A 22,351-nucleotide genomic window follows, 5' to 3' on the forward strand; every position below is an offset into this window, starting at 1 on the left:
TCTGACTCTGTCTCTGTAAAAAAAAAAATAAAAAAATCCTATGTTTAAGACTTAAGAGTTCTTCCAACAATTAGAAAATTGTTAAAGGATAAGTAAAAAAACACACAAAAGAGTCAAGCAGTGCAAAGTATTCAAAGCCTTAGGAATAGATCAGATGATCTAGAAAAGGCAGAATGGGAAGAGAAGACAGGGACAGAGCTCTGTGGACAATCAGAAACCTAAAGGTCAACAGGATACTTAATAAAAATCATAAAGTGGAAAGGTGGTTTGCCAGGGGCTGGAAGAGGGGGAAGTGGGGAGTGAGTTTAATGAGGACAGAGTTTCAGCTTTACACGATGAAAGAGCAGTTCTGGAGATGGATGGTGTTGATGGTTGCACATTATCAACATACTGAGATGGCAAATTCTGTTAGGTGTATTTTAATTTTGCTATAAGTTTTTTAAATTAAGTCAATAAAAAGCCATACCTATCAAAAATAAGAGGAAAAAAAAAAGGTGTTTGTGAGGAAAGGAGTCTCCTTCTCCCCACCAAGAGATTCAAGGAGCTGCTGGAGGGGAACAAGGAAAAGCAGGGGAGTGTGGCTGCACTGGTTTCAAGGAGAAATGCTCAGTGGCAGCAAAGAAGACCTATACGTTAAGACTGATGTCAGGCCAGGGGTCACAGTTGAAGGACAAGTGGGGATAAGGGTGCCACCAAGTGAGAAATGATGTCCAATGCGAGGTGCAAAGGTGACCCTCCCATTTGGATGGTGTTCTAGAACTCCGTCCCCTAGCTCATCTCATTCCCTATCCCTTAAATCCATGATGTTCACCTTCCATTTCTGTCCTGTCGAATTGGAAACTGGTAAAGTTCTTAATTTGGGTCAGTGGTGGGCATAGATCCCTTTGAGAATTTTACAAAAGCTATAGGCCCCCTCCCAATTAGCTCTTATCTGTTATTATTGTGCATACACATTCTCTTGCGAGGCCTCAAAACTATAAACTTCCTGATTATCGCCTCTAATCCCACACTCACTCAAATCCACAGCACTTTGTCTCAGCTCTTCCATAACAATTCTTCCCTAATTTGACACTCTGTACAGAAATTGACAAAATTGTAGTAGTTACAAGAGATAATGTCAACTAGATAGCACTCAATTTGGGTATCCCATAGAATAGATCTCATTAACAAAGGCTTTGAGGAGGAAGAACTCCAGCCAGAACCTGAAGAATACATCTGACTAAAAAGGGAAGATGTTTAACGTGTATATAGCATCTCAATGGAGGAAAAAAAGTTTGGTGAGATAAGGGTAATTTCCCCCCTTCTCTTAGAGACATTCATCAATAGGATTATCCATGACTCCGCTCACACACACACACACCATCAGCAAACAAGGGTGGGCTCTGCCTTCAATTCATGTCTAGAGTCTGCCCACTTCAGTTCCTCTACTGGCACCTCTCTGGTCCTAGCCTTCCCCCTTCAGTCTGTTCTCACCAGAGACGTCAACAGGATCCTTTTAAAAACCAAGTTGGTCACAGATTCCTCTGTTCAAACTCACCAAAGGCTTGCTTCATCATTTAAAATAAATGTCCTTCTTGCCTGACCAGGTGGTGGCACAGTAGACAGAGCACTCACCTGGGAAGCTAAGCACCCAGGCTCAAAACCCCAAGGTTGTCAGCTTGAGCACGGGCTCACCAGCTTGAGTGTGGGGGTTGCTCGCTTGAACATGGGATCATTAACATGATCCCATGGTCATTGCCTTGAGCCCAAGATCACTGACTCAGCGGAGCCCCTGGTCAAGGCACATATGAGAAACAATCAATGAACAAGTGCCACAACTACAAGTTGATGCTTCTCATCTCTTTTCCTTCTTGTCTCTCTCATGCATTCATGCGCCTCCCCTCCAAATAAACGTCCTTCACTGCAGAATTGTCCCACATACTGGCCCCAGGCCTGTCAGATGAGCAGGGAGATCCACATCATTGTGACAACTAAACTTGCTCCTCAGTTCCCAAGGTTTTGGTCCAGGCTCTCTCTCCCAGCTACACCATGCTGTGCTGGTACCTTCATCTAAACACAGGGGATAACAAGCTTGAAGAATTTTCATTAATAATCGCCTGACCTATGGTGGCGTAGTGGATAAAGCATAGACCTGGAATGCTGAGGTCGCAGGTTCAAAACACCAGGCTTGCCTAGTCAAGGCACATATGAGAAGCAACTACTACAAATTGATGCTTCTCTTTCTTTCTCTAAAATAAAAAAAAAAATCTATAAAAAATAATAATTCTCATGAATATGAGAAATATGCCTAGCCTGGCATCAAGTGTGTTCATTAAAATGGTTGCTAATTACATTCATTTAGAAATAAGCAAACTCCCAATCACTCCAGTTGCCTCCACCTGGAGACTTATGCCCTGTATGTATCTGTATCCTTCTCCAAGTTCTTCTGCATTACTCTCTATGTCAGAAGGTAAGCGGGCCATAAGGGTAAACACAAACGGCACCCAGCTCCTCTTTCACTGTGGGCTGAGTCCACAGGCTTCCCACTTCCACTCTGTATCCTAGACCAGTCTCTGAACTTCCCAGTTGGTTCCTTGTCTGCAAATAGGCATGCTGATAGTCCCTGTTCCACAGGGCCAGGTTGAGGAAATGAAGATGTATGCAAGGTCCTGAGCCATGTCCCAGGCACATAACTGCTCACCACAGTAGTCCATCCCTAGATGTAAGCCTTGTCCCCATCCTCAGTGACCTCCCCCTCGACTTTGGGAGCTGAGTTCCCTCTGACTGACTGGCTGGCTCCCTCCTCCAGCCAGAGCAGCTCAGCTCACTGACTCATGCACAAATTTCCACTCTCAAAATCCAGCCCCAACCCCAATCACCCCAGTCCCTGCCAGGTCCAGGCTAGTCCCAACTCCCCAAAGGAAGAAAACCAGGAATCTTGGGCAGAGAGAATGTTTCTGTTCCAGGTCAGCCTTTGCCAATGCCCCGGAACCAGAATGCTTCTTCTGCAACAGTGACATTTCCCCACAACCTAACAAGTCTGTCTTTGGATGGAGCAACAGAAACTTAGACTCCAGTTTCCATTTACTTCTCCAAGAACCAATTATATAACATCATTTAATTTTAAAAAGTAGTGTAAATAGGAAAGTAGCACAAAAATAGTGTTGCATGGAAGGCTGACACTTGCTGTTGAGATACTGAAGCCAGAGGACGGAGAGAGTAGCCTGAGGGGCACAGGACCAGAAGAGCTGCTCATCTGAAACCCCCTCCTACAGGCGCTTTAGAACTGGGGCCATGCTCCGAACACCAATGTGAGGGGATGCAATGATGAACTCTAACTGCTGCTTCTTCTAAGAGTCTGTCCAATGAGATTGAACCTAGGACAGGTGCCTTTGTATGTTAAGGCACTGGCAAGCATCTAAAGTTTTACTATGGCTCCAGACCTCCCTGAGGCCGAGTTCCTGTACTGGCCTCCCTGTGCCGTGCAGCCAGAGTACATTGCCACTTACTGCCCTGCAATCCTACTTTCCTCCATTTTTTTGTCAACTTTCTATTGCTAATTCAAGGGTGCTGGTGCCTTTGGCATTATATGGTACTCTTTCCCAGGACCTAATCCATGAGTTCAGCGAAAAACCCCTCAGCTCTATTCTACTCCGATCAGCAGAAGTCCCCTATTCTCCGAACAAGTGTCTTGGGAGGTCTTCATTTTCTTCTCCGGTTGACACGCTTCAGTTCATCCAATTCCTTCTTCATTATCTGGAATTCGGCAGTGGTCTCAGAGAACTGGAAGAAAAGCAGCAGACGATTATAAAGAAGGATGTTTCTGGGCTGTTTCAGGTTTGCTGTGCACCATGGAAAAGCCCCTGGCAATTTCCTAAAAATGCCTCTGGAAGCCATGACAAAAACCCCTTTGTAAATGGGCAGAATATAACCACCTCAAGTACTTGAAGAACATTCACAATCTACTTGAGCAATGTTTTTGATCACCTCCTAGGATTTTTTTTTTTTTTTTTTTTTTTTTTTACTGGGACAGAGAGAGAGAGTCAGAAAGAGGGATATCCAGACCAACAGGAATGAAGAGAGATGAGAAGCATCAATCATCAGTTTTTTGTTGTGACACCTTAGTTGATTGCTTTCTCATATGTGCCTTGACTGTGGGCCTTCAGCAGACCAAGTAACCCCTTGCTCAAGCCAGCGACTTTGAGTCCAAGCTGGTGGGCTTTTTGCTCAAACCAGATGAGCCCGCATTCAAGCTGGCGACCTTGGGGTCTCGAACCTGGTCCTTCCGCATCCCAGTCTGATGCTCTATCCACTGTGCACCACCTGGTCAGGCACCTCCTAGGATTTTATGGCACACACTGCATTGAGGACAGCAGGCCTCATGGGATGAAAGGGCAGATAATGGCACAATCTCCCTCTCAGGAGCACACCCGTGCCTTTCCCAGTCCCCTTTTTCCTCCTCTAGTGCATTACCTTTGCCTTTCCCTCATTTAAGTGCCAAGGCCCTCCTGCCTCTGTAACCTGTTACGTGAGCCCGTAAAGCCCAGCTAGCTCACTTCTGCTAATTGTGTGACTTTTCTCCATTTTTTTTAGAGAAAAAGAGAAACTGACAGACAGACAGACAGGAAGCAGAGAAATGAGAAGCATCAACTTGTTATTGCAGTGGCACTTTAGTTGTTCATTGATTGCTTTCTCATAGGTGCTGTGACCAGAGTGGGGGGGAGAGCTCTAAATGAGCCAGTCACCCCTTGCTCAAGTCAATGACCTTCGGCTTCAAGCCAGCGACCACAGTGTCATGACTATGATCCCATGCTAAAGCCAGTGACCCCACGCTCAAGCTGGCGACCTCTGGATTTCGAACCTGGGTCCTCAGTATCGTAGGTCAACACTCTACCCACTGCACCACTGCCTGGTCAGGTGTGACTTTCTACATAAACTTTCTCTTATAATTTGGAAAAAAAAGGCAGATATTGGTGAATGTAAGCTAAAGGACTAGTTGCTTCTGAGCTGTAGCTCCCATATGATGCATAGGGGGAAAATACTTCATCAAGAATGCCATTTTTGCCTGACCAGGCAGTGGCGCAGTGGATAGAGCATCGGACTGGATGCAGAGGACCCAGGTTCGAGACCCTGGGATCACCGGCTTGAGCGCAGGCTCATCTGGTTTGAGCAAAGAAAAAAAAGCTCACCAGCTTGGACCCAAAGCTGTTGGCTCGAGTAAGGGGTTACTAGGTTTGCTGAAGGCCCATGGTCAGGGCATATGTGAGAGAGCAATCGATGAACAACTATGGTGTTGCAACGAAAAACTGAAGATTGATGCTTCTCATCTCTCTTCGTTCCTGTCTGTCTGTATCTATCCTTCTCTCTGACTCTGTTTCTGAAAAAAAAAAAAAGAATGCCACTTTTGGCCCTTGCCAGTTGACTCAGAGCATCAGCCCAGTGTGTGGATGTCCTGGGTTCGATTCCCAGTCAGAGCACATAGGAGAAGCAACTATCAGTTTCTCCACCCTCCCCCTCTCCGTTCTTTCTCTCTTCCCTTCCCGCAACCATTGCTCAGTTGGAGCAAGTCGGCCCCAGATACTGAGGATGGTTCCATGGCCTTGCCTCAGGTGCTAAAGTAGTTTGGTTGCTAAGCAACAGAGCAATGGCACCAGATGGACAGAGCATCGCCCCATAGGGGGCTTGCTGGGTGGATCCCGGTCAGGCTGCATGCAGGAGTCTGTCTCTCTGCCTCTCCGCTTCTCACTTAAGGGGGAAAAATGCCATTTTCCTCATCAGGATCTTTCAGTGGGCTTGAGATATTCAAGACAGGGACAGAGCCTGACCAGGCAGTGGCGCAGTGGATACAGCGTCAGACTGGGATGTGGAAGGACCCAGGTTTGAGACCCCAAGGTTGCCAGCTTGAGCGTGGGCTCGTCTGGCTCGAGCAAAAGGCTCACCAGCTTGGACCCAAGGTCGTTGGCTCGAGCAAGAGGATACTCGATCTGCTGAAGGCCTGCGGTCAAGGCACATATGAGAGAGCAATCAATGACAACTAAGGTGTCACAACAAAAAACTGGTGATTGATGCTTCTCATCTCTCTCTGTTCCTGTCTGTCTATCCCTCTCTCTGATTCACTCTCTGTCCCTGTAAAAAAAAAAAAAAAAAAAAAAGACAGGGACAGAGAGATATCAACTTTCTAAAGTAGGGGTCAGCTTACTATATGAGTCACACTTCCTTAGTAATCCACTATTCTGAGTGCTTTACTTGTATTGTTAACTCACTATGAGGTGAATCCCACTATCATGCCTATTTTATTGCTAAAGAAACTAAGTCCTTCACACAGATCAGGTAAATAACTTGCCTAAAGTCACACAACTAGTATGGAGCTTGGCAAGGATCCAGGAAGTCTGGCTCCAGAATGCATGCTCTTAACCACAAGTACATTCTCCTGCCTCTTCTTCACATGCATCTCTAGAACCAACAAGCTGCTGGGTTTGGTTTTTTTTTTTGTTGTTGTTTTTTTACAGGAACAGAGAGAGAGTCAGAAAGAGGGATAGACAGGGACAGACAGACAGGAACAGAGAGAGATGAGAAGCATCAATCATCAGTTTTTCGTTGTGACACCTTAGTTGTTCACTGATTGCTTTCTCATATGTGCCTTCACCGTTGGCCTTCAGCAGACCAAGTAACCCCTAGCTCAAGCCAGAGACCTTGGGTCCAAGCTGGTGAGCTTTGCTCAAGCCAGATGAGCCTAGGTCCAAGCTGGTGAGCTTTGCTCAAGCCAGATGAGCCTAGGCTCAAGCTGGTGACCTCAGGATCTTGAACCTGGGTCCTCTGTATCCCAGTCCGATGCTCTATCCACTGCGCCACATCCTGGTCAGGCGGCTGCTGGGTTTTTAACAGCTACAGGAAACCAACGCCAATGCAAAGTGCTCCTCAGCAGGTAGTACAAGGCATCTCCAAGCCTCCTTTCCAGAATGCCTTCATCCCAGCCTCCATTCCTTTACTAGTTCCACACTAAGCTCAAATATCCCTTCCTATGCAGTGTCCTCCTGTCTTGACAGAGTTACTTTCTCTCTATCCTGTGCTGACACCAGGCCCTGTACAGATTCTAATTGTTGCCTTTCCCACAAGGCACGGGCAGTATATTTACTGTCCATCTCCCCACTAGACTTGTATCATTGGATTGTGGCCGGGCAAACTGGCCCTCACAAAGTATGAGCCGGAAGAACTGACTGGAGGGGGAGCCTCCTCAAAAGGAAAGCCTAGGTAGCCCTTCCCATCACCTTCCTCACCATGTCAAGCAGGATGTCCACCTTCAACTGCAAGATATTGTTCTCTTCTTTCAACTGCTGGTTCCGCTTCCGGAGGCGTTGAGCCTCCCTCTGGTCCACACCTTCACTAACCCTTGTCTCTGGTGGAAAAGCAAAACGAGGAGTTACAGGGGTAATTTCCTTCCATAATCTTGTTAGTCAAAATGGCAGGAAATCAGCCCACCTGTTACCCAATGGCCATTTTCAAACTTCAGGTTTTGTCCCGCCAGGTTCATAGTGAGGGTCCCATAGCCAAGGCCCAGCTCCACCTCCCGGGTTGACCGATCCAGCTGTGGGTGAGATACCGCATGCCAGCTTCAGAAAGCCTGGCACACAGGCTCCATTTCCCAGCACCTCTCCTCAGTATTGAACCCTGACTAACTCACTTATTCCTTCTAATCATTACCCAGCACATTTAATCATTTTTTAGTTAAAAATTTTTATTATTTTTTAATGATTTTAGAGAGAGGAAGGGAGAGAGAAAGAGAGAGACAAGAACATCAATCTGTTCCTGTATGTGCCCTGACCGGGGATCGAATCGGCAACCTCTGCTTCAGCACAATGCTCTAACCAACCGAGCCATCTGGCCAGGGCTTAATATTGTTTTTTAAAGTCAGAAAATCAAGTAAGGTGCAACAAAAACTTAAACCATAGGAGAGAACATACTGCTTTATACAATAAGTGTTTTCAAAAAAGCGATGTATGCTGGAGTTTGTAAAATGAATTATTTTACACGTACTGTGAAAATTCTTTTTTTTTTTTAATTTTTATTTTTTACAGAGACAGAGAGAGTCAGAGAGAGGGATAGAGACAGACATTAACAGAGAGAGATGAGAAGCATCAATCATTAGTTTTTCTTCATGACACCTTAGTTGTTCATTGATTGCTTTCTCATATGTGCCGTGACCATGGGGCTACAGCAGAGCGAGTAACCCCTTGCTCAAGCCAGCGACCTTGGGTCCAAGCTGGTGAGCTTTTTTTTTTTGCTCAAACCAGATGAACCCGTGCTCGAACTGGCGACCTTGGGGTCTCGAACCTGGGTCCTCCGCATCCCAGTCCGACGCTCTATCCACTGCGCCACCGCCTGGTCAGGCTGTGAAAATTCTTTTAAAATGTAGTAAGTGCAGCCATGGCCGGTTGGCTCAGTGGTAGAGCGTCGGCCTGGCGTGTAGAAGTCCCTGGTTCGATTCCCGGCCAGGGCACACAGGAGAGGCGCCCATCTGCTTCTCCACCCCTCCCCCTCTCCTTCCTCTCTGTCTCTCTCTTCCCTTCCCGCAGCGAGGCTCCATTGGAGCAAAGATGGCCCGGGCGCTGGGGATGGCTCCTTGGCCTCTGCCCCAGGCACTAGAGTGGCTCTGGTCGCAACAGAGCGACGCCCCAGAGGGGCAGAGCATTGCCCCCTGGTGGGAGTGCCGGGTGGATCCCGGTCGGGCGCATGCGGGAGTCTGTCTGACTGTCTCTCCCCGTTTCCAGCTTCAGAAAAATACAAAAAAAAAAAAAAAAAAAAAATGTAATAAGTGCCTAAATTATCATCTGCTTACTATGGAGCTACATACATCACAAACAAGGCATAAAATGTTAATACCCTATTAGGAATAGCTGTTCTTTAATGTATACTGCTCACAAAAATCAGGAGATATTTAAAAATGAATATAAAGCAATAAAAAAAGCAAACAAGTCAAAGAAAGTTCTTCAATTATGCAGATGAGATGCAAAACCAACTTTTATTTCATTCGTGAAAATGCACTATACAAAAGGCTGAAAGTACCAGAGTATCTGCATGTTCCCTGACCCCCTAATTTTTGTGAGCAATGTACTTTTCAATGTTTTTACAAGTCGCTGAGCACCCACCCTGCATCAGGTCTAGTACTGGGTATTCAGAGGTGAATGCGACCAGCTCTGCCCTTGAGGAGCCTGGAAACCGCCTCTTGAGCTGTGATGTATCCTTTGGAATGCCACTAATAGTGGCAAACATCATCTTTTCAGAATAATTTGATTTTTAGACATGACTAAAATCAATTCCTGACCACATCTTGGAAATAAAGTGAAGCCAAACTGGATAATATTTGGAGTAAAAAATAGTAATAAAATTAACTATCTTATTAGCTTCTTGAACAAGCTCTGACAGTCATCCCCAAATAGGAGTTAAAAATTATTTTAGCAATAGCAATATGAATGAAAAGGATGCCTCTGGAGGACCCCATTTCCATCGGAGACCAGGCTTGATGCTCCAGTCACATGCACTCCAGGCTGATCCTAGTACTGACACTCACATTTTGCAGGTTGGAGAGAGAAGCAGACTTCCGAGGAGGCGTCTTCTTTGGACTGAACGTATTCCCAAAGAGAGGCATTTTTGGCCTGATGAAGGAAAGGTCAATGCTCCTTGTGCTAGAGTAAGGATAAGTCAGGGGTATAAACAGCTGGGTCAGTGACTTTGTCACTGTCTTAAAATCACAAAACATACATCTTATGTGATGATTCACAACCCTGGTAATGGCTCCCCTGTGTTGAGTGCTCACTGAGTGCCAGGCAGGCAGTATGCTAAAACCTTTGCATATAGTGTTTCGACTCTCACACCACCCTTGGCTCACTCTTCTCATTATCCCCATTTGACAGATAAGGTTTAGAAAGATTAAGGTCCTAAGGGGGAGCTAGAATTTGAACACAGCTGTGTGGGGCTCTACAGTTTAAGTTAACCACAGAGAAGTGCCTAACTGGCCCGCCTTAAAATATCACAAGCTGACATCACCTGGTTTCTAGTCTAGGCCAGTGGTAGTCAACCTGGTCCCTACCGCCCACTAGTGGGCTTTCCAGCTTTCATGGTGGGCAGTAGCGGAGCAACCAAAGTATAAATAAAAAGATAGATTTAACTATAGTAAGTTGTTTTATAAAGATTTATTCTGCCAAACTTAACGAAAATCTGACATAAAGTACTTGGTAAGTAATTATTATATGCTTTAACTTGCTGTAACTCTGCTTTATAAATTTTATAAAGTAAAGTTACTTCCCTACTTTATAAATCACCATTACTGTGGAACCGGTGGGCAGTTAGAAAATTTTACTACTAACAGAGATACAAAAGTGGGTGGTTAGGTATAAAAAGGTTGACTACCCCTGGTCTAGGCCCTGGTCGGAAAACTGCGGCTCGTTGGCCCCTTGAGTGTGGCTCTTCTACAAAATACCATGTGCGGGTACTACCTTGATAAGGAATGTACCTACCTATATAGTTTAAGTTTAAAATTTTTGGCTCTCAAAAGAAATTTCAATCATTGTACCGTTGATATTTGGCTCTATTAACTAATGAGTTTGCCGACCACTGGGAGCAAGGAATACAATTCTATTTATTCCCATACCCTGGTAAGAGTCACACAGCCTCTGCACGAACTCCATTTTAAAGAAATAAAGCTATATTTATACTTCACTTTCAGGTTGATACTAGTGCCCCTCAGTCAGTCTAAATGTCAAAGGTCACCTGTCCTGCATCCAGTGGAAGGAGGCAGGCCCATAACATGGCAGAGCTGACAATAGCAGCTACACATTTGCTTTCAGCATATTGTAACCTGCTGCAATTCACACAGACCCAGTTACATAAATTTACTGACATTGTCCATTTGGGGGATAGGGGTAGGGGTAGGGGTAGAGGGAAGACTGGTAAATTTTTTGTATATTTATGTATAACATAAATATAGAAAAGTATACTGGCCCTGGCCGGTTGGCACAGTGGTAGAGCGTCGGCCTGGTGTGCAGGAGTCCCAGGTTTGATTCCCGGCCAGGGCACACAGGAGAAGCGCCCATCTGCTTCTCCACCCCTCCCCCTCTCCTTCCTCTCTGTCTCTCTTTTCCCCTCCCGCAGCCAAGGCTCCATTGGAGCAAAGTTTGCCCGGGCACTGAGGATGGCTCTGTGGCCTCTGCCTCAGGCACTAGAATGGCTCTGGTTGCAACGGAGCGACGCCCCAGAAGGGCAGAGCATCGCCCCCTGGTGGGAGTGCCAGGTGGATCCCGGTAGGGCGCATGCGGAAGTCTGTCTGACTGTCTCCCAGTTTCCAACTTCAGAAAAATACAAAAAAAATAAATTAATTAATTAAAAAAAAGAAAAGTATACAAGTCATAAACATGGTTTCATGAGTTTTACTAAAATAAGCCCCTCGCCCACGAACCCTGTGCAGCCACCCTCCAGCTTAGGATCCAGAACACTTCATTACCCCACAAGCCTTGCCCAACACCTTCAAAGCCACGGATTTGTAAAGGATATCCTCTTTTATATCTTTTTTTTTCACTCAATACCATGTTTGTGAGATTTCTCCATGTTATTATATGTAGCTGTAGTCTGTTCATATGGCTGTAAAATATTCTACTGCACAGAGTGTATGTTAGGACTGTTTCCAATTTTTGTCTGTTAAAAATGGGCTAAGAACACTCTTGGATGTGGATTTCCACACACGTTAAGTATACTACTCCTCTGGTTCTTTACCTAGCAGTGGAATTGCTGACTCATAGAGCCTCAATATATTCAGCTTTAGTAGATACTGCTAAATGGTTTCTAAAATGGTTATACCAATTTATAATCCTACCAACAATGTATGAGACCCTTGTAAACATATGGCATTTTCATCCTTTTTTATTTTATCCCTCTGGTAGGTAGGTGGTGTATCACATTGTGTTTCATTTGCTTTACCCCAATAACTAATTAAATCGAGCATCTTTTCATATGCTCAATGGACACTTTTTAGACATGCTGGTTCAAGTCTTTGCCTTTTTTCTATTGGGTTGTCTATCTTTTTTTTTATTTGTAAGGGTCTTTTTTTTTTTTTATTTTTTATTTTATTTTATTTTATTTTATTTATTCATTTTAGAGAGAAGAGAGAGAGGGAGAGAGAGAGAGAGAGAGAGGAGAGAGACAGGGGGGAGGAGCTGGAAGCATCAACTCCCATATGTGCCTTGACCAGGTAAGCCCAGGGTTTCGAACCGGCAACCTCAGCATTTCCAGGTCGACGCTTTATCCACTGCGCCACCACAGGTCAGGCCTGTAAGGGTCTTTTTTTTAACATGATAAATACAAGTCCTTTGGTGTCTGTATATATAGAGAATGCTAAAAATATCTTCTCTAATCTAGAACTTGCTTTTTGTTTTCTTATTGGTTTCGTTGTGATTAAATAAGTTCTTTTTTTTTAATGTTTAGTTTTTATATATTTTATAGAGAAGAAGGGAGAGAGACAGGAACATTGATCCATTCCCATATGTGCTCTGATTAGGGATCAAATCGGTAACCTCTGCATTTTAGGACAATGCTCTAACCAACCGAGTTATCTGGCCAGGGCAAAGAAGTTCTTAATTTTAATGGAATATAACTTACCAAATTTCTTTTAATGAGTAGTGTTTCTTTCTTTTCCTCTTTTTAATTTTTTAAAGACTCTATTCATTTTAGAGAGGGGAGAGAGAGAAAGAGAGAGAAGGGGGAGGAGCAAGAAGCATCAACTTCCATATGTGACTTGACCAGGCAAGTCGAAGGTTTCGAACCCATGACTTCAGAGTTCCAGGTCAACACTTTATGCACTGCGTCACCACAGGTCAGGCAAGTAGTGTTCCTGTGTCCTATTTAAGACACTTTGCCTACTCCAAGGTCATGATGTTTTCATATATTAATTTCTGGAAATTTTATTTCACACCTAGCACTATGATCCATCTGGAATTAATTTTTGTATATTGTGAGAAACAGGAGTCAAGGTTCATTTCTTCCCATATATTACCTAGTTTTAACTTATACACACAAGTGGCTTAAAAAGATTCCTTCTAAGAAACTCTAAGTGGACTAAAATAATAGTGAAAGCACCGGTGAGCGAAGAAACTGTTAGAGCTCTCACTGTCCCTAGTCCTAGTATAATAAGGTCTTTCTTCACCACATTATGAGATAAAAACAGTAATGAGTTAATCATATCTAATAGGAAGTTGGCCAAAAAAGAGGGAACTTCTCAAGACTATTTGAAACAAGGTTTTATATCAACTATCATTACAGGATAACTAAAAACACACACACACACAAAGAACTCATAGTATAAATCCATCATAATTAGCAAGATCTGTTTTCAGTGAGAACATGAAGGAAAACTTCTTTCTGTGCTGTTTTCAGTGATGTAGAAATTAGTATCACTAAAATTAATGATAAAAGTTTAAAAGTTTCTTTGGAGGTGTGACAATACACAATACAAAAGTATAAGTATACATGATATATAAAAAAGATATTTTGGGGTGTGCGCTCATGAGAGTTTTATTGGTAGGTGTGTTTTTGTAATGAAAGAAAGCTGTCGACCCACAACCTATGGAATGGCATTTGGGCCTGGGCAGAACACCTTAAGACTTGGACAAACCCGAATGCTTCCAGCTTGGTGGTGGACGGGACAGCAGTGGGAACCAAGATGCTGAGGGAATTTAAAGCTGTGCTACCACGTCATCCAAAACACAAGGCCCTGGTATTGTATCTGCTGGAGAAAACAAAAGGGTAGAAGAGGGGAGGCAATTAATCTTATGTCTGTAGAGGGCACAACAAGAATGAAACTAGAATGTACAGAAAGAGAGATTTTTAACAAAAAAGAAAAGGGCACAGTAACAAAAACAAAGTAGTATCATTTCCTGCACATCCACTATGGGTCTGGCCCAATGCTGGGTACACTTCCTATAGTTCTTGGATTCCTTGCAGCAACCCCTGAAGGTAGGTTATTTCCCAATGTCTGCTGCATATGGAAAAACTAGGCCTCAGAGAATATAGGCAATTTTCCCAAGGTCCACAGCCACAGTCAGCTGGTGAAAGGTATATAGCAAATTGCCTCTGTAATAATAATTTGTGGGGTACAGCATATAAAAACCATTTCCATCCATCATATTGGCAAAATTTCAAAGATGAATAATATCCAATGCTGGTGAGGGTGTAGAGAAAAATATTCTCTTGGTGGAAATCTAAGATGCTATAATTTTTCAATTAGGCAAAACCTAGCAAAATTTGGTATGTGCATACTTTTTGGCCAGCAAATCTACTTCTAAAAATTTATCCTCCACAAAGAATTGGTTGAGCATGCTTATACTAATGTATAAGCATTAGTTAATAACAGTGAAAATTAAAATACCCAAAATGGCTGTGTAACAATCCAATGGTTGGTGCAGCCAAAAATATCATGGCACATTCTCATAATGGAATACTAAGTGGCAAGGAAAGACAATGAGACAGCTGTATATGGACTGACCCGAAAAGCCTTCCAACACACTCTACATGAAAAATGCAGGTTGCAGAACACTATGTATACTGTAATCCCATATGACAATATAAAAACAGAAATAAAAAAGCAATAATATAGTGTGTATACAAAAAACCCCTCAAAATTTGAAGAAAAACTGGAAGGATACACCAAACAGCTCACAGTGGTTAAATCTGGGAAGGGGAGTAGAATGGCTGACTCCAAAGAAATTATCATTTTTATAGGCTTAAAAAACCTGGGGTGGGGGGGAGTGGGGGTAGGGGAGCAAATAGTGGCAATTTAATATGTTACAGTAGAAAATTATATTAAAGAAATACATTCCCAGATTTAATGAATTATTAGAATAATATATTCATGTATTACTTAGGAAAAAACAAAACAAAACAAATAAAAAAAAACACATAAGAAAAGCAGCCTATCTCTCCAGGCATCTGGAAACATGCAAAGAAGGAGAGAAAAAAGCCCAATTGTCATTGCAAAGGTAGCAACTGTGCTAACAACTCTGTGCCTGAGCACATCCTTAGAGCAATTTCCAGGCCTGGTTCTGCCCCTTAGTAGCCTGCTGAACCTTAGCCTCGTTAATTTATTTCTCAGGGTTTTAACAGGAACACTTCACCAATGACCTCACTAATCCTCATAATTCTTCAGCTGAGAACCATCACCAATATACAACCAATGAGGAAAAGGAAGGGTCTGCACTAGCTGCCTTTTAAGTCGGATTCAGTAACCCACAAACAAGTCGAGCTGAGACCCATGGGTCCTGGAACATCAGTGTGGACCGAGGGTCCCCTTGTTTCTAGTGAACCTGCCAGGGGAGACAAGGCTCAGTACACAGGAAGTGAAGGGAGAGCATATGGGTTCCAACCATCGCGCTGCCGCTCACCTCCAGCAGGACCCCAGCCCTTACCTTCTCCCGACTTCAGGCTTCTTATTTGTAATCAGGGAAAAGACCAGTACCCGGCTCACAAGTTGTTAACGTACTTTACTGTTTACAAAAAGCTGTGACATTTGATGCTCACAGCAACTCAAGGATGTCCCCATCTACAAATCAGAAAACTGAGGCTGAGAGAAGCTAAGTAACTTGCCCCCCTCACACCGTGAGTAGGTGGTGGACCTGAGCTTCAAAATAAGGTCTAGTTCCCTGTACTAGTGATAATAATCACTTCACCACAGTGCAATGAACATTTTGCAATGGGCCATAAAATGCACTCTCTTATTTTAATCTAACAAAAAGTCTTTGGCTTTCATCAGATTTTCAAATGGATCCGCGAATCCCCGAGTTCAGTGCCAGCCCAGTCCGCGTCGCACAGGTACATGCCGCCCGGGGCTGGTGGAGACAACTGACGGTAGCGAACAAGCGTTCACTGTTCACTCGCAGGCCCTTCGCAGCCTGCCTACGGGGAGGAATTACTATTCCAATTTACAGTCAAGGCAACACACTTCGAGAGGGGAGGAGACCCGCCGGGGTGAAGCAGGCCTTCGCCCCCTGCTCGGCGCCCTGGGGCCGTCCAAGCAGCCGGGAGGCCCTGGGTCCTCTGGGGAAAGCCCGGATGTCCTACCCTCCTTCAGGCCGTTGGGAGATCCCGGGTTAGGAGACGTAACTGACGCGTTCCAGAAGCTAGGTTCCAAATAAACTCCTACACCGCGTGCAAAACACCCGCAACGAGTCTTCCGACCAGAGGTGATCGCGACTGCGGGTCCTTTTTTCCACCTGACCGCCGCGCGCAAGTGCAGCCCCGCCCCCGACTCTACCACTAAGAGAGTGGAGGGGGGGCGTCCAGAAGGTGGGCTTAAACGCGCGTGTCTTCGCGGAGCACTAAGAAGGCTTGAGGACTGCTCTCGACATAATAAAGGGGTTTCACAAAGAGATTATCTTCTGGAGTCATTTACATATTCCTCTGATAGAGAATAGGGCGAGGAACGACACTTGCCCCCCCTACAGACCCACTGGTCTGGTCTCCCCAACCTACTTGGATCGTCTCCTTGGTGACCGCGTCAGGCAGGGGTTTGCGAAGCTTCCATTATTGTGGGAGAGGGGGACGTGGTGGTTGCGTCCCGCGTTGCTTGGAGAACGCCAGGACTCACGGTGGCAAAAATGGGCCTCTCCCTGTTTGCCCCTCCTCTTCTTTTTCCCCTACAACCGCAAAACAAAAGGCACCTCTTCCTGGTGGATGTGGGGGGCAGTGGTATCGGCTGTCTTACCTTGAGGGACCTGCGACAAAACCAGTCCCCAGTTCCTCGGATTCCGCCGGTGCCTTCAGGTAAGATGAACAGAAGAACCCACACCCACACCCCCTCACGCCCAACTCTCAAGGGTTTCGATGAGCCTAGGAAACTGAGGCTCAGGGTCTCAGAGTGAGCAAGGGGCAGAGAACTACTCGAGAGTCAACTCTAGATCTGCTAAAGTCCTAACAGAGGTATTATTAGTTCCATTTGATAAATGAAGAAACGCAGGGTCATTCAAGGGATATTTACTGGGTGCACCAGTCAGTGAGGAGCAGGACCCATGGCTATCCGGCTCCAAGTGTAATTTTCTTTCAACTGCACCTCACTGCCTTGAAAGGGGAAGAGTTCCATGTCCTAGAACCAAAATCTGCACGGTCTACTGCGGCACCATCTAATGGAAACATAATGTGGGCCACATATGTCATTTAGAATTTTTAGTAGCCATACTTTTAAAAGTTAAAAAAATTCTGGTGATATTAATTTAAATAACATTTTATTTAACTCCAAATACTTTGAATATTATCATTTTAGCATATAATGAATATATTTAAAACATATGAATTTGTACTTCATTTTAAAAGGTTTTTGTTTGTTTTGTTTTTTAATTCAGTGAGAGGAGTGGAGGCAGAGATAGACTCTCGCTTGCACCTGGATCGGGATCCACTTGGCAAGCTCACTAGGGGGCGATGCTCTGCCCATCTGGGGTTACTGAGCTCTTCTTAGCCCCTGAGGTGGCCATGGAGCCATCCTCAGCGCCCTGGGCCAACTTACTCTAATTGAGCCATAGCTGCAGGAAGGGAAGAGAGAGAAAGAAGTGAGAGGGAGAAGGGTGGAGAAGCAGATGGGCGCTTTTCCAGTGTGCCCTGACTGGGAATTGAACCCAGGACATCCACACACCAGGCCGACGCTGTACCACTGAGCCAACCAGCCAGGGCCTAAAGTTTTTTTATTCATTGATTTTGAGACAGGAGAAAGGTGGAGGGGAGCAAGAAATATCAACTCATAGTTGCTTCACTTTAGTTGGTCATTGGTTGCTTGTCATATGTGCCTTGACCAGGCAAGCACAGGGTCTTAAACCAGAGACCTCAGCATTCCAGGTCGACACTATCCACTGCACCACCATAGACCAGGCTCATTTTTTAATTAAAATCAAGTTTACTTCTTCAGTCACATTAACTAAATTCCAAGGGCTTACTTGTTATATGTGGCTAGTGACCACTATGATGCTCAGGTCTAGCCTTTTCCTTCCTTTCTACTCTTGCTCCCCTCTGCTTTGATGGTGTTTCCCTTCCCCCTTTATCTAATTAACCCCTGCTCTTCCTTCAAATCTTGGCCGTGTTGACTAGGTCATTGTCCACTATTACGTCATCTTGTAGCACACTGTATATCCCTTCAAAGAAGTGGTCAGAGTTATTATTCCCAATTATTTATTATAATTGTTTGATTATTGAATGTCTCCCCTAGTAGACATAAGCTCCTTTAGGGCAGGTATCCAGTCTGGTTAGCTCACCATTGTATCCTCAGAAAAAATATACTGCGGGCTTGTGTTAGGCACTCAGTAACTAGTCATTGAAGGACCAAAGGTTAAACTGAACAAAAGACAACCTGTTTTAAGTTAAAATAGATGAGGTTCAGAGAGGCAAAAAAGATTTGATTTCATTTCTAACTTGGAAATTAACTTGCTGGGTTGTATGGAGCCCAGCCTTTTTAGTGCCCTAGTCTCCTTATTTTTAAAATTACAGGTTGTCTCTTGAACTTATTGTGGACTTTTTTTCAATCAATATGTACAATACTGTAAATATTTTCTATTTCTTATGATTTTTTTTGTGTGACAGAGACAGAGAGAGGGACAGATAGGGACAGACAGACAGGAAGGGAGAGAGATGAGAAGCATCAATTCTTTGTTGCGGCTCCTTAGTTTCCTTAGTTGTTCACTGATTGCTTTCCCATATGTGCCTTGACTAGGGGGGCTACAGCAGAGTGAGTGACCCCTTGCTCAAGCCAGCAACCTTTGGGCTCAAGCCAGCAACCTTTGTGCTCAAGCCAGCGACCATGGGGTCATTTCTATGATTCCACGCTCAGTCAGAATCCCCACACTCAAGCTGGTGAGCCTGTGCTCAAGCTGGATGAGCCCACGCTCAAGCCGGTGACTTTGGTGGTTTTTTTTTAAATTTAATTTAATTTTTTTTTACAGAGACAGAGTCAGAGAGAGGAATAGACAGGGACAGACAGGAATGGAGAGATGAGACACATCAATCATTAGTTTTTCGTTGCACATTGCGACACCTTAGTTGTTCATTGATTGCTTTCTCATATGTGCCTTGACCGCGGGCCTTCAGCAGATCGAGTAACCCCTTGCTTGAGCCAGCGACCTTGGGTCCAAGCTGGTGAGCTTTTGCTCAAATCAGATGAGACCACGCTCAGGCTGGCAACCTTGGAGTCTCGAACCTGGGTCCTTGGCATCCCAGTCCGACGCTTTATCCATTGCGCCACCGCCTGGTCAGGCAGGGGTTTTGAACCTGGGTCTTCTGTGTCTCCATCTGACACTCTATCCACTGTGCCACTGCCTCGTCAGGCATTATGATTTTTAAATAATGTTTTCTCTAACTTTGTTGTAAGAATACAGCATGAAATACATATAGCGTACAAAGTATGTGTTAATTGACTGTTTATGCTATTGATAAGGCTTGTAGTCAGAGGTAGTTAATTTAAGTTCAGGAGTCAGAAGTTATATGCAAGGCCCTGGTGGGTTTGCTCAGTGGATAAAGGGTTGGCCTGGTGTACAGACATTCTGGGTTCAACTTCAGTCAGGGCATACATGAAAAGCAACCATCTTTCCCTCCTGCTCCCCCTTCTCTCACTCTTCCCCTCTCACACACAGCCAGTGGCTCAGTTGGTTTGAGTGTCATCCTTGGGCACTGAGGATAGAGCTCGACTGGTCTGAGCATCAGCCTCAGGAGCTGAGGATAGCTGGGTTGATTCGAGCATCAGCCCCAGACAGAGTTTCCGGGTGGATCTCATCAGGGTGCCTACAGGAGTCTGTGTCTCTCTATCTCTCCTCCTCTCACTCTAAAAAAAAAAAAAAAAAAAAAGGTTATATGTGGAATTTCAGTTCATTAGGCCACATCTTTCTTTTTTATTTTTTTATTTTTCCGAAGTGAGAAGCGAGGTGGGGGGCCAGACAGACAGACTCCTGCATGCACCCAACCAGGATCCACCTGGCATGCCCACCAGGGGGCGATGCTTGGCCCTCTTGGGCATTGCTCCACAGCAATTGGAACCATTCTAGCACCTGAGGCAGAGGCCATGGAGCCATCCTTAGCTCCCGCATCAACTTTGCTCCAGTGGAGCCTTGGCTGTGGGAGGGGAAGAGATAGATAGAGAGAAAGGAAAGGAGGGGTGGAGAAGCAGATGGATGTGTCAACTGTGTGCCCTGGTCAGGAATCGAACCTGGGACTTCCACATGCTGGGCCAACGCTCTACCTCTGAACCAACTGGCCAGGACTGGGCCGCATCTTTCTTATACCCATATTGTTCAAGGGTCAACTGTACAACAATTTTCATCAGGGCTGGAGGGTGGACATCAGTAAGTAAAAAGAAAAAGTATATATTTCTTGAAATGCTCAGTGACAATGGGTTTCTCAGACAAAAGCCTTTATTCCCCATGTTACATCCAGCAGGTGCCTCTCCATCAGCCCTGCTTGCCAGGTGAGCATGCTTGTGTTTTCTAAGACAGTTCCATGGGATTTGTGATTTCCAGGAGACTGCCTGAACAGAGAACAAGACCACCGTAAGAAATGAGAGGCTTTTAAAAGCGGAAATTTACTATTTATCAGTTTACAAGAAACTGGAGAGTGGCCTATTTCAAGAAGATGGATGTCATCAATGCCATCGCCTTGCCAATGGTGCCAGTGAACGAGCACCTGACTGTCTCACTCACTGCACAGAGCACAATGCAGAATGTCGTGAGGAAGAATCTGGAAGACAGTCCATCCTGTATCCTTCATGGTGCTGTTTACAATTGAGACAAAATACACCTGCCACAGACGTGTAACCTGTGCCAAGTTTATAACATGCATTACTTATAAGCTTGTGCCTTATATATTTGTTACTTTTTTTCATTACCTGAGTTCTACCTATTCTCTAAAGGTATTTGAGACTGTGAAGGGTTGTTCGACTTGAATTTGTTTTACTGAGATAGAAAGAACTTAAAAGGAAGAAATACTGGCAATACTTCTTGAAAGAATCAGGAACAAGAGAAAAAAGCTCAGTATTTTTCATTATCTCCTTCTTTCCTTTTCACCTTCTGAAGAATTACAATTATAGATAGTAACAAAAGAATTATTGTCCAGCCCTCCACCCTTAGACAAGTGAACTTAGACTCAATTTTTAAATTTTTTTTTTTTTTGTATTTTTCTGAAGCTGGAAACGGGGAGAGACAGTCAGACAGACTCCCGCATGCGCCCGACCGGGATCCACCCGGCACGCCTACCAGGGGCGACACTTTGCCCACCAGGGGGCGATGCTCTGCCCCTCCGGGGAGTCACTCTGTTGCGACCAGAGCCACTCTAGCGCCTGGGGCAGAGGCCAAGGAGCCATCCCCAGTGCCCGGGCCATCTTTGCTCCAATGGAGCCTTGGCTGCGGGAGGGGAAGAGAGAGACAGAGAGGAAGGAGGGGGAGGGGGTGGAGAAGCAAATGGGCGCTTCTCCTATGTGCCCTGGCCGGGAATCGAACCCGGGTCCCCCGCACGCCAGGCCGACGCTCTACCGCTGAGCCAACCGGCCAGGGCCTAAAATTTTGTTTTTAATAGTTATTGATTTTAGAGCAAGAGAGAAAGAAACATTGGTTTGTTCCACTTATTTATGCATTCATTCATTGATTCTTGTAGGGCTCCTGACTGGGGATTGAACCTGCAACTTTCGTGTATCAGGTTGATACTTTAACCAACTGAACTACCTGTCCAGGGCAAAAAAAATTTTTTTTGCACTTCTTGACCTCACCAAACCTGCCAGCCCTTTTGCCTGGGCTCAGAGTTTGCCCCTTCTGGCACCATCCAGGCTCCATCAGCATCTTACTTCTCTAGTCCTGCCTTCTTTGATCTTTATCTCATTTCTGACCCTGAACTATATTCCAGGAACCCACAGAATCTTATCTTTGGAGGACTTAGAGCTTGTCCAGCAAATAACCCTCTTAGATTATAAAGAACCACAGATCTTTCCATCCCATGAAGACCTCCTTTCCCTTTAAGCATGCTGCTGCCAACCAGACTGCATGTACCTCTCTGTGTCCCCTCTCTTCCAGGCCTTTCAGAAACCCTCTTCAAGATAGACATGGGTGATCCCATCGGGATGTGCTTCAGGGTCTCGCTTCCCTGGGCCTTTTCTGACATTCCTTTTTCTTCTTAATCCACTCTCATCTCCACCGAACCCATTTGATTTGTCATGTCTCTCTTCAACATCTTCATTTGTCACATATCCTTCAATTTGTAAGACCACTTGAAAGAGTGAACTTTGCTTTATGTGAAGGCAGCAAGGTGTGATGGGATTATGGGGCATTTACAGAGGATGGGTCCTAGACCAACTGAAGCTAAGACAGAAAGAAAT

At 44.8% G+C, this 22,351-nt stretch overlaps 2 protein-coding genes across 8 annotated transcripts in view; one reads left to right on the plus strand and one right to left on the minus strand.

Moving 5' to 3' along the window:
* Positions 1-3,082: 3,082 nt before the first annotated feature.
* Positions 3,083-16,224, minus strand: CBY1 (chibby 1, beta catenin antagonist). 7 transcript variants are annotated; one of them, XM_066258076.1, is made up of 6 exons: positions 16,081-16,224; positions 13,640-13,750; positions 9,548-9,632; positions 7,459-7,564; positions 7,257-7,375; positions 3,083-3,762 (listed from the first exon to the last, which is right to left on the minus strand). In XM_066258076.1, exons 3-6 carry the CDS (start codon positions 9,623-9,625, stop codon positions 3,682-3,684), a joined length of 384 nt encoding a protein of 127 aa, XP_066114173.1. In that variant the 5' UTR covers positions 9,626-9,632; positions 13,640-13,750; positions 16,081-16,224; the 3' UTR covers positions 3,083-3,681. The 7 variants fall into 7 exon arrangements, with proteins under 7 accessions (XP_066114173.1, XP_066114156.1, XP_066114163.1 ...); XM_066258059.1 differs by having other exon boundaries at positions 9,548-9,662; XM_066258066.1 differs by having other exon boundaries at positions 9,548-9,662; positions 13,622-13,750.
* Positions 16,225-16,607: 383 nt separating this feature from the next.
* FAM227A (family with sequence similarity 227 member A) overlaps positions 16,608-22,351 on the plus strand; it is a 68,583-nt gene continuing 62,839 nt past the window's right edge. The window contains exons 1-2 of the mRNA XM_066253083.1: positions 16,608-16,782; positions 20,508-20,743. Coding sequence (XP_066109180.1) covers positions 20,620-20,743 — 124 coding nt within the window. The 5' untranslated portion in view covers positions 16,608-16,782; positions 20,508-20,619. The remainder of the gene's footprint in view (positions 16,783-20,507; positions 20,744-22,351) is intronic.

This window comes from Saccopteryx bilineata, chromosome 1 (assembly GCF_036850765.1).
Source record: "Saccopteryx bilineata isolate mSacBil1 chromosome 1, mSacBil1_pri_phased_curated, whole genome shotgun sequence".
NCBI lineage: Eukaryota > Metazoa > Chordata > Mammalia > Chiroptera > Emballonuridae > Saccopteryx > Saccopteryx bilineata.

Excerpts from the sequence above, each read along its gene's own strand:
- CBY1 (XM_066258076.1), bottom strand. The coding sequence starts at position 9,625 with ATGCCTCTCTTTGGGAATACGTTCAGTCCAAAGAAGACGCCTCCTCGG. Across the intron at positions 7,565-9,547 it reads CTCTCTCCAACCTGCAAAAT|CTGGATCGGTCAACCCGGGA; the intron begins GTGAGTGTCAGT and ends TCTCACCCACAG. Across the intron at positions 7,376-7,458 it reads AAATGGCCATTGGGTAACAG|AGACAAGGGTTAGTGAAGGT; the intron begins GTGGGCTGATTT and ends CTTTTCCACCAG.